The sequence below is a fragment of the Leptosomus discolor genome, chromosome 1 (assembly GCF_034619465.1).
Source record: "Leptosomus discolor isolate bLepDis1 chromosome 1, bLepDis1.hap2, whole genome shotgun sequence".
In the NCBI taxonomy this organism is placed as follows: Eukaryota; Metazoa; Chordata; class Aves; order Leptosomiformes; family Leptosomidae; genus Leptosomus; species Leptosomus discolor.
Window position 1 is genome coordinate 208,718,032 of NC_141391.1, and position 12,132 is coordinate 208,730,163.

At 44.0% G+C, this 12,132-nt stretch overlaps 1 protein-coding gene across 2 annotated transcripts in view; it reads right to left on the bottom strand.

The window, feature by feature from the left end:
- Positions 1-9,622, bottom strand: part of PCLO (piccolo presynaptic cytomatrix protein) — a 382,319-nt gene extending 372,697 nt beyond the window's left edge. For both annotated transcript variants that reach the window (XM_086474501.1, XM_086474492.1), the window contains exons 1-2: positions 9,387-9,622; positions 1,998-3,246 (exon numbers count right to left, since the gene is read on the bottom strand). In XM_086474501.1, the coding sequence (XP_086330627.1) occupies positions 1,998-3,246; positions 9,387-9,622 (1,485 nt within the window). The remainder of the gene's footprint in view (positions 1-1,997; positions 3,247-9,386) is intronic.
- Positions 9,623-12,132: the final 2,510 nt, after the last annotated feature.

Here is a 12,132-nt window from a genome sequence, read left to right on the forward strand (position 1 = left end):
TTTCACACTTATGGAGTACCCGCTTCAAAAACCAGTAATTATTCATGGAATTTCCAAATAGTTTGAGATCTTCTTACATAAAGCCTCTCTCAAAATCCAATTCATTTGAATATACCAAAGTTGTGGACTATTTCCATGGGACACCTGAAGTTTTTAAAGGAGGACAAACCTGGAGACTCCAAGAGACAGAAATAAACCACTTGGCACCCACAAATAAATTTAAGAAATTTTGGTCCAGAAACATTCTGTCAGAACTTGAAAGTTTCTTACAAAACTTTCTCTTTGACTTTTAAGTTCAATGCATCACATTTCTTGTCCATTATACATAAATACATCTTCCCCCCCCAAACTGTCCAGAATTACATGTTTTATGACCTTTCCTCATATAGTCCCTGATAATACAAACTTTGAGCACCTGGCTATCTGCTGATGCTCTGAAATTTCTGCACATGGCTGTTCAGGTTACTCCTTTTCCAGTCCAAGCACTAATGACAACCATCTCAGCCCTGAATTTCCCTAAACTCAAACAGAAAAGAACACTCCAAAACAATGCAATGTGCTACCAATGGTTACTGCGATTAGTCTTTCAGTTTTAAATTTGTAATTTTAACAACAAATCAATAAATACTTGCTGGATGAAAAAAAGCCTGCTGTTTGTTACCAGGTAACCACTAATAAACATGCACACAGGAAAGAAACGCAACTGCTAGCAATGCTCTTAGATCATCGTGGTACTGAGCAAACAGGTTGCACAAAGAGGCTGTGAAGTCTCCATCCTTGGAGATACTCAAAACTGGCTACCAGCAACCTGCTCTAGGTGACCCTGCCTTGAGCAGAGGGCTGGACTACAGGATGTCCAGAGGACCCTTCCAGCCTCAGCAATTCTTTGATTCAATTTTAAAGGTAAGGATATTATTTGTCAGGTTCAAAACATAGTAGCAGTCTGTACTACTTATCAGCTAAACTAATACTAAAACAAGACAAAAATAAGCTTCCCAAATACCCCTTTTGGCTATTTATCACAGAATCATAGAACGGTTTGGGTTGGAAGTGACCTCAAAGATCACCTAGTTCCAACCCCCCTGTCATGGCAGGGAACCCTATCGCTAGTTAGCCTTCAGTGCCAGGTCTGCTAAGCTTGAATTTCTATGAATTGATGAAAGTGTTGGTAGTGAAAACAAACCCAAACTATGTTGCAAATTTTAAATTAGCGTATCAGGATGTATGAGAAGTTGCTCAAAAAGAGAACAGACATTCACATGAAGCCTTATTCCCATGCAGACCAAGTAAAGAATATGTATACGCACATAAATTACGCTACCGCAAACGTGGAGTTAGAATAAGTTCATTTCAAGTCCTAATATTACTTTTTATGCCATTTCTATGTTATACAATTACAGCAAAAATGGTGATCAGGGTTAAAATAGTCCACAGAGATCTCTTTCTTAGAATCCCATAAGAATGGGATAACCTGAGTATCATCAAGTCAAAACTCATGACTCAGGCTTTCAGCTAATGAAACTCATACAATTACAAAGCAAACCCACCCCACACCCTTTTCCAAAACACACACTGGGGATATGAAGAGTCATTTTCATATTGTACTTGCTTTGTTCTTATATCAGAAAATTTTACTTATTTATAAATATATTAGCACATGACTATTGTGGTCAGATCATAAATGTAGCCAGTGAGTGCTTATCATCAAGGAAAATGGCAAAAAAGTCACATTGGGGTTCCTCCTCTTTTTACACAAAGAAATGAGAACACAGTTCTAACCCTGTACAAACAGAGAACCATTACCTTCTTTTTTTCCCCAATTTGACCCCCTTTTACTTGGAAGCAATTTTCCCAAATAGCATGATTTTTTCCACTGAACTTATTAAGGCCTTAAGCAATCATGATGATACATTGTAACACATCTGATGTTTCAGCATAATGAACGTAGAACTTAATTTTGTGCTCTGGTAGCGAACATCAGTTTAAAAACTACTCACCTCTGTTATATGAGGATTCGGATTGAATCCACACAGGCTGCAGACTACAGTATGACACTGTGTGCACGTGTTGTAATTGGCCTTTTCTGGAGCATGCAGCAGCAGTTCAGTGGTTGTGCAAAGAGGACAGAAGGTTTTCTTTTGGGTGGACTCATCGGGCTGGGTTGCACCAGCTTGCTTCTGCTGCAAGGGTTTATCAGGCCCTGGCTGCTGGCCTGCTGGTTTTGTAAGTCCTGGTTGTTGTGCCGGAGGCTTTGCGGCCCCTGCAATCTGAGATGATGGTTTTGTAGGCCCTGCCTGTGGCGGCACTTGTTTTACAAGTCCTGTTTGCTGCGGAGGCGGCTTTCCAGGTCCAGGCTGCAATGGTTGTTTGGCAGGTCCTGTTTGCTGAGCTGATGGCTTTTCAGGTCCAGGTTGCTGAGAAGGCTGTTTTGGAGGCCCTGCTTGCTGGGAAGATGGCTTTACAGGACCTCCTTGCCGTGCCGGCTGTTGAGATGGTTGTTTTACAGATCCTGGCTGCTGCGACGATGGTTTTGGGGGAGGTGGTGCTTGGGATGATGTTCTAGCATTGTCTGGTTGCTGTGGTGATGGTTTTGTTGGGCCTGATGAAGGTTTTGCAGGAGTTTGTTGTTGAACAGGCTTCGCTGGTTCTGACTGTTGGGGCTGAGATCTTTGTGGTCCTCGTGACTGGGGTGGTTGTTTTGCTTGTTCTAGCTTAGAGTCTGCTGGGTGACCAGGGCCTGGTTTCTGAACTTGCTTTGGTTCCCCAGGCTGCTGCTGAGGCACTGGTTTGGAAGACTCAGTTTGCTGGGGGGTAGGTCTGACAGGTCCTTGTTGAACAGCTGGCTTTGGAGGCTGTTGTTGAGCTGGATGTTTCGCAAGGCCCCTCTGCTCCTCAGGTTTCCCTTGCTCTTTTGGGGTAACTTTTTGTTTCCTACCAGCTTCTTCATGGGCTGCATCTGAATCTGATATCAAATCAAAAGGATTGAATTTGTTCACAACTGAAGTAACTGCACTCAATGGATTGGCTTCTGAGAGAAAACTGGGCATCATACTTGGCTTCTGATCTTCTTTAAAATCAGTCCTGGACTTTGATTCCCTTAGACTAATAGAAGAAGGGCTCCGTCCAGGTGTCCGTTGTTCTGTCTTCAGCACATCTACTGTTCTGCTTTTACTTAAACTTGGTGGTCCTGGATCTGGAGGCTTACCTGGTTGCCTGGGATGGTGGCTTGTATCAAGCTCAGGATGTCTGCAGACAGAAAATGTAATAAAATCAAAATAACGCAGACAACTAGAAAAATGAGATAAAATAAGATGTATCTGTGACCCTGAAAGTGCTCTGGTAACACTGTGAATTTTCTCAGGTGCATAAGTGTTTGCAAGACCAAGGCTTATAACATAAGGTGCATGCAAAAAGTATTAAATAAAAATTATTGTTCTATAAAGGCTTATACAAGTATTCAGTCATAGACTGATTTATTATTTAGAAAATAATCTAATACAACAACAAAGTTTAACCAGATAATTTTCTCTTCAGAACTCTGAAGAACTCAAAGCTACAACTTCCTATTTTACCTAAACCCAAACAATTAACTCTCCACTCTACCCCTTGGGGTACAAACATAGGGAGACAGAGAAGACTAAAATAAACAGAGGTGCCAGAAAGTTAGCAGATCAAAGCACAGCCATACCAGAAAAGCACCGTACAATACAAAACGTTCATGTACTTGTGTTTTGGCTACTTGTACAAAATTTGGAAATATTTACAATTCAATATGCAGCAGGGATTTAAACTCCTAAACTCCAGGTACATTAAGGAGTATACACTTTTTAATGTACTTATTTTGCCACCCATCTATTCACAAATCAGAAAAAAATTCAATCAGATAAAACAGATGCCAGTTCACAAAACTAGTCCTGAAGTGGTTTTTTTTTCCTTTTTAAATAGAACTACCACAGAGCTTCCTCTCAGCATCATCCAACAATTCACATTGCCCAGTAATAAAAAGAAAATCTCTCATTATGTAGGGATTTTTCCTAATTCTCTACCAATAATATTTAGCTGTGTTTTCATATAGGAGAAAATAAAACTAAGAATGTAGAAACCAGACTCAAGATCATGTCTTCATATGTGCCATAATATTCCACTTGTTGCTATACTTGGCTGCAGCTGGAGGAAGTAATATTTTATTGAATGGTATTGCTAAAGGATGTAGTAAAATATTCTATTCAGTGCTATCACTGTGCTTTTGTTGGAAGATAAGGTGTTCTCTTCAGTGCCACAACAGTGTTGAAAATATAAAATTTTCAGTTTTCACTTTGAGAGATCCAGCTAACTGTGATCTTATTTTTCCAGACATGACACTTCTTCTTGGGCATTCATGAGCAAAATAAACAATCACTCATTACATTTAGCTGTACTCCTTCACTAAAAAATAAATTTAAAATTGCACAATTCTGCTTAAGAGTTTTACCAGAAGTCTACAGAATTATATATAGTAGACACATTGAAAAATATATTTTACTCTGTTAATGTTACCATGGCTTTACTATTATTTCTTATTAATATTTGAAGTTTTCATTACATACCTAGCAACAGCAATGTAAAAGGACAAAGCTAAGTGCTGGTCATTTCTGTGCTCATAATTCTTGCAACATGGGATCTTCTCACAATCTTATATCTGCTTTTTTTTTTTTTTTTTTTGTAAACTAGAAATTTCCACAAGGAATGCTTAATAAGGACAAAAGCTTTCCAGCCTTCCATCTGCCCTTCGCCATTCTTGCAAAATTATTGGCCATAATACTGGGAAGTTTACAACTTTAATGCGCAACCCACTGAAGAAAGCAGGTGTGTTTCCATTGGTATCAGTGAACATTGATTTACCCATGATTCATAAAGATAATTCAGAAACGCCCAACGATAATCTAATTCCTTCAAATATTTGGCATTTTTGCTTGTTAAAAGAAATATTTTATACACTCATCAGCAACTATGTAGGTCTACCTGCAGTTCTGTTTCTTGTTATTTAGATAAGCACTCTAGGTTTATCTGAGGAGGTAATTTCCTTGCTTACTAAGGGAAATTGTTTCAACTAGTCTATTAGTGGCAGTCTGGTACACTTCCAGCATTGATGTTTGCAAGTGTTCAAAATGTTGGAAGGCTTCATTCAACAATGCTAAGAGTGACAAGGAGAAAAAAGAAAAGGATCAATGGTATCATTAAAACTCAGGTCACGAAACAGGTTACCATGCCCAAACCTTTGCGTGAAGGTGGAAGGAAAAAAAAAAAAAAAAAAAAAAAAAGAAAACAAAACCCACAAACCTAAAACTGTTTTTAGAAATTGAACTTGGACATTAACAAGAATAAGTAACTGTGGATCCCTATTGGAACACAGTTCTCCTTCAGATTTCATTTTTATCAAAATAATGTGCTCTATAAATTTCCACCTGATCAGACATCAGGACTTGAAATGAGATTAAAACCCATGAATCTAGGAAATAAGCCAAGGTGATTCTGCAAGGCTACTGGTGTATTCTGAAGACCAGACTTCTCTTGCCTTTATACATAACAATGTTTCTAAGCAATGTCGACAGAGCGTGGTTAACTAGTGGAAGAAAAAGCCTTGAAAAGACAAGCTTCTCGAGAAATGTTACCTCTGTCAAATGCTAGGACTTGCTCCATTTACTTTTAGGTAGCTGGAAGCTGAAGCTTTCTTTTCTAGAACTATTTTACAACCAGCTACAAACTAACATTGAACAATTTTAAGTAATCTGGAGAATTAGAAATCCTCTAAAAAAAAAAAAAAAAATCTTGTCTTTATTTGACCAGAATTTTCTTATTTTTAAACCTTTTGAATCACAAAAACCAACCACTGTTTTAAAGTCTTCAATCCAGACTCAACAAGCAAAATCACTTAGTGCTCCCTCATCTAATTCTTTCCTTTGGGCTGCTATGTTTCTCCTCACTTTGGCCTTGATTCACAGAGCTCATCTTTATTCATTTACATGAACATTACAGCCAAATCAAAGCTTACTTTGGAGTCAAGAAGAGATTTAACAAAAAGACTATTGGTCTAGCTCTTGAATGTCATAATATAAAAACCTATTTAAAAAGGCATGTCTTTTTCCCATCCATCAGTACGAACAGTTTTAAAGAGAAGCGCAGTAACTACACAATTCCAAGACAGTTAGATCTTTTCATATCTACAGACAAGATATATCTGAACTTACGTATACCCCTAGTGGCTAACTTTATTTTTTTTTATTTTTAAATTCAATAAAGTGATGGCATTAACAAAAATACATACTTCTTCTGGAAAATACACCATAAACATACTTTAGAAGTGTGACACTCAGTAAGACTTCTTAGCATTCCCTCTCAAAATGCAGGATTTTTTTTTCTGTTACTGTCTATTGTGAACAACTCCATGAAGTGGGGGGGAAAAAAAAAAAACAAACAGCTGCAGTAGATGGTTCATATATTTAGCTTGGTCATCTAATCCTTTCAGATGATGTGGAACAATTCCTCAGTAAGTGGACACTGACAGAGTTACAGAGTCATTCAACGAAGCTAGAACAACTGGAACTTGCTTACAAATTGACTGTGTATGTTTCAGCTAAACTTCCTAACCATGAGTTTTCTGAAGACAGGTAACTGAAATAGGATAGAATGATTTCCATAGCTGCTAAGCATCCCAAACTCTTGACTGGAACCTACAGAGTAAAATGTTCAAATTAAAAAAAAAAATAAAAAAAATAAAAGGTACATTTGATTTAGGCACGTCACTTTAGGTGCTCTAGATCTAAATGTTTATATTAAAATGCATCACAAAAATTAATTACATTTATTTAGCTACTGCATTTTTGAAGACTTAAAAGCTCGAAGCCTATAGGAGTCCTAGAAGCTACAGCATGTGTTTTATGGTGGTAAAGGTGCAACTCTGTTTCCTGGTACACATATTACTTAATAGTAAGAAGTCTGTAGTTGCAAAAATTGTTACTTCAGGGTACCATCAATCCTGAGAATTTGTACACTTTAAGACTTGGGTTACTCTGGGAGGGAAATAAAAGCATTTAGAATAGTAAATAATTATTAGTCTCTCGGGTAAGACTGGATAACAGCTACTGTTATAATGGAAATCACAGAGGAAAAATCCAGTTAACAACATGAAAAAAATCTAACGGACAACGCAATAGGGACACTGTCATAATGCAAGGCTATATAAACTGGAAGCAGAATTCAACTTCAGATCACTATTTCAGTTGCTTAACATTTGGACTGGCATAACCACGCTAGAAAGCAAGTTGTTGGGGACAACAGTTGCAGAGCATCATTTAAGAGGTATTTTCCACATCTGATTTCTTTGGCCACACCGACTAAGAAAAAAAAGCTTGAAGCCAAGGAATACGAGCCTCAGCAGGCTAGTTCTTTACTTAAGTTGAAGTCTGGAAGAAGTTGATCCTTAATAATTATTCCCATCATTCCTGGTAGATCTCAATAGCAAAGAGAGGTGTGCAAGAGGAGCATGTAAAGCCACAAAACAACAGCAGAGACAAGTAGTAACCTCATTACTTGTGAAAGGCACAAAGATGCTATGACAGGAACTGCTACAACCCCACAAGATAAATTATTTGATAAGTTATCGCACTGAATGTTAAAATGTCAACTTTGCCTAAAAGTTATCAAGGCTGTTATTTACAAATATAGAGTGCCTTTACTTTAGAGGGAGAGAGAAAGTATGGTACACTAACAAGATCAAAGTAGTTTCTGATATCATAAATATGTTTGTAGGAAAGCAGCTATTTATAAATGCAGAAACATTCCAATTGCAATGAGTTTAGCCTATTATAAAAATATTCCAAGGACATTTATCCTACTTTTTACTGGAACATTAGCATGAAACCATGAACTTTTAAAGTCTTTGTGTCTTTGCTCATGGACTGTTACACCAAAGGGAATTCTGAGCTTAGTTTCACAGAAGTAACCAACATGTTTTGGTTGTTTGTTTTGTGGTTTGGTTTTTGTTTTTGGTTGTTTTTTTTTTTTTTTCCATTAACACCTATAGAAACTGGGTAGAGCCCTGAACTGAATGGAAAATTATATTTTACATACGGTGTTAATACCTGTTCAATAATTATGCAAGACATAAAATAGGAAGATTTGATTTCCAGTTTTAAAAAATGGAGACCATCATCTCTCAGGTATAATCCCAATGACTTCAGTAGTTTGCCCGAGGCTGAATTTGGTCCCACCCTCCCTGCTCCTCTTCTTCTAGAATTCACTTATATAAACCTGATATTATATAAACTGGATATGCATTTATCTAGGGTGAGGTCAATACACAACCACCGCGTTGAACAGTGACTCGAGGAGGCTCCTTTCCGCCTCCGCCTTCCGGACGAACCACGCACCCGGCCCCGCAGCCGGCGGCTCCGGGTGACGGGCCGGGAAGGGCGAGTTCAGCACCGCGGACAGCGGCACGGCCGGCGGGCGGGGGAGGGAGGGCGGCCCCGGCGCCGCGGAGGGACCCGGCCCCGGGCCGGGGGGGGGGGGGGACGGGCGTGTTGCCCGTCGGGCAGTGAATGTACTAACGGGCAGGGGAAGAAAGGGGAAGGAAACTACCCTAGCCTTCGCAGATGTACAGCGAGGTAAAGCCATCACTATCCAGAACACTGAAACCCGCGGCAATCAATTTCATCTATTACTTCGCCTCTCTTTACCCTTTCAACAAAAAAAAAAAAAAAAAAAAAAAAAAAAGGGGGGGCGGGGGAGGGTGGTCGAGAAGAAAAATTAGGGGGGAAAAATAGCCTGAAACAGACCTTTTCAATGTATGCCTATTTAGTGAAGCCATATGGTAGTTGTGGAGGTTAAGAGTAATGGCTTAGCAAATACATTATGCCCCAAAGCTTTGAAAGATTCAACAAGAATCTCTTTCTCTGGAAAGAGAAGCTTATAGAACCCATCAGCCCTAGGGAGGACTTCCCTGGCTACTATCTGAGCTTTACGGGGGCACTCCAGCCCGTAAAGCACACACGCACGCACACAGAGAAAACCAAAACGACGTCTGCAAATCTCTCCCCTCCCATAGACACCCAAACTACCCGTGCTCCGGATCGGTGCGAAGGGAGGGAAGGGGAGAGGGCGCAGCCCACTGGAACCGTCGTTATTATTAAAAAACACCGGAGTGGGGAAAGCTGGAGAGTGCAGGCTCCCTCCGAGCGCCCGCTACTCGTGCAGCCGCCCCCGTCCCTCCCTCAGCCAACAGAACGCAACGCCTGCTCCCGGTGCAGCGGGCCCGGAGCGTACTGCGACTCGCCCCCCGCCCCACCGCGAGGAGATGGAGAAGGGGGGAAGGGAGGAGCGGGAGAAGGGAGATTTTCCGTGCATGCCTTTGCATGGGAGGCGGCTCCGCGCCGGCGAGGTTCCCTCTGGGCAGCCCCTGCGCCCTTGACATGACAGCGGCGATCTGCCTCCTCTCCTCCTCGCTCAGCTGGCTCAGGTCCGCCTCCACCCCGGCCGGGACCAGGCGCTGCAAGGGGGCCGCGGGGCCGCCGCCATCCCCGGCCGCCGCCGCCCCTTCGGGGGCCAGCCCTTCGCCTCCTTCCAGGCTCGCCTCGTTACCCATGGCCGCCGCCGCCGCGGCTCCCCGCTCACCGCCTCTCCCCTCAGGCGCAGACCGGGCGGGGAGGGCGGCTCGCCGGCGCTCAGGGCTTCGCAGCCGCCACCACGGCCCCGAGCGGCGGCGGCGGCGGCAGCGGCGGCGGCGGCGGCGGCAGCAGCAGCAGCGCCGGGGCCGGGCTCTCTGGCTGCCGCCGCGGCTGCCGGCGAAGTGCGGCGCCGCCAACCGCCCGCCCCGCCGCGCCGCCCCGCGCTCCGCTCCGCCGCCCCGCGCGGCGCATGCTCCGGGCGGGCCGCTCCCCCCCCTCCCGCGCGCACCACCGCCCCGCGCCCCGCCCCGCGCCCCGGCCGTTAAAGGCACCGCGCGCACCCCCCAGCCCCGCCGCCGCCGCCGGGGTCAGCGGCCGCCCCGCGGTGCCGGCGCAGCGGCAGGGGGCGGGAGGCGGCGGCGGGCCCCTGGCCCCTGGCCAGCCGTCCCGGGGGGTGCTGTCCCCCCCCCCCTCTGCTTCCCCCTGCGGAGGAGGGCGTGCTCGCAGGCAGCCGAGGCTTGAGGGAGCCTGGCTCGCCCGCAGCGCGGGGATGAGGGCGGGTGGCAGGCACACCTGGAGGACATCCAGCCAAGCAACCCCCTCAGAGCAGAGCCAACGAGGTCAGGTTGCTCAGTGCAGCCGAGTTCTGCATGCCGCTGTGGATGGAGCTGTCACAGCCTCTCCGGGCCCCTATCCCAGTGTCTGACCACCCTCATGGTGGCTGGCTTGGGTATGTCAGTGTCGTTTCAGGATTGCTGGGCCCCAAACCTGACACAGGACTCCTAACGTAGTCCACAACTGCTGAACAGCTTGAGAACAGGCACGTTCTTTAACCCACTGCCGCACCTGTAGCACAGCCAAGTCCGACATTGGTGTTCTTCACCACAACAACATACTGCTGAAACATGTTCACCTTCTCATCCACTGGGACTCTTTCTGCAAAGCTGCTTTTGTGCCACCCTGCCCCGCTGCATGGAGTTATCCCTTCCCAGGTATAGGACTCTGCACTTGCCTTTGTTCAGCCTCATGAGGTTCCTGCCAACCCATCCTCCTGCCTGTCAGGGGCCCTGCTTTTCAGTGACTCTAACATTCTCCAAGCTGGCATCACTCACAGAGTTGCTGAGGGTGTATTCCATGTCTTTGACGACACCATTAACAAAGACGTTGAATACTGTTAGTCAGAAAGGTACAGCTAGTGACATGCCAACAGCTGGACTTGAAACAACTAACCACAGCCCATTGGGGCCTGACAGTCTATTTTTCACCCACTGTAGAGGTCTCACTACTTTGGCTACAAGGACATAATAGTTGATTGTGCTGAAAGTCTGATGGGGTGTGATTTGCCTGGGGTGAACTCATGCTGCCTGTTTCCATAACCTTCCTGTCCTTCGACTACTTGGACATGTCTTCCAGGAGGATCTGCTCTGTAACCTTCCCAGGATGGCTACCAGCCACATTAGCCTAACTGCCTTGTAGTTCTCTTGTGGAGCCTCTTTCTTGAAGGTAGGTGCAGTGCTTGCCTTTTTCTGGTCATTAGGGAACCTGCCCAATGACTTTTTGAAGATGACAGAGTGACTTTACAATAGCATCAAGCAGCTCCATCAGCACCCTTTGATCCACCCCATCTAGTCCCATGAGCTTCTGCACAAGGTTCTGCACAGGTTTAAGGGCTCTCTAAGTCTGTCTTACTGTACTACAGGTCGTGCTTCACTCCCACATCCTCTGATGCTCGGCTCAGGGACCTGGGAGACTAGAGGACAAAGTTACCCATAAAAGCCGTGGTAAAGGGCCACTAAGTACCTCGGCCTTTCTATGTCCTTTGCCACTAGTTTTCCTGCCTCACTGATTGGGGGCCAATTTTTTCCCAAATCCTTTCTAGAGATCTTACTAAATTGTGGCTGTGTTCTGAATGTTCCAATGTGTCCATTAAACAGTTAGATCTTCACAAATATCAGTTGTTTTAGCTACAGGGATGTAACAGCATTCACTGCTTTTGCTTGTCTCCTTCTGCAGCACCATCACTATTTTTCTCCAGACAGCTGTATGCAGATCAGCCCCCAAATGACCTACATAAGGAAACCATCCAAATATTTATAGTACTCTTGTATTGTAACCGTCAGAGACCATTTTTTCCAGTACTGGTTCACAGTAAATGATGAAACTAGTAGCAGTTGGGGGCTTCCTACTTTTCTCTCAAGTGACTTTAAGTTACACATCAAAAGAACAGCTCAGCAGAGAACATGATAAAGCACAGAGGGAAAATCCTTTAAATGGAGACACACGACATGAGTGTGAATGGATGCCTATTCACACGGTGTTCTAGGTGAAGACATCAGGGGCCTGTGGGAGAGGTGACACAGAACACAGTCACACATGAACAAAGGTGGATTCACTTGGCATGTGAAGGAAAGATACAAATTTCAGTTCAGGGTTTTAGAGGGAGGCAAATAACACACCCCTATTCGCTGAGCACAAGTGAACATCACAT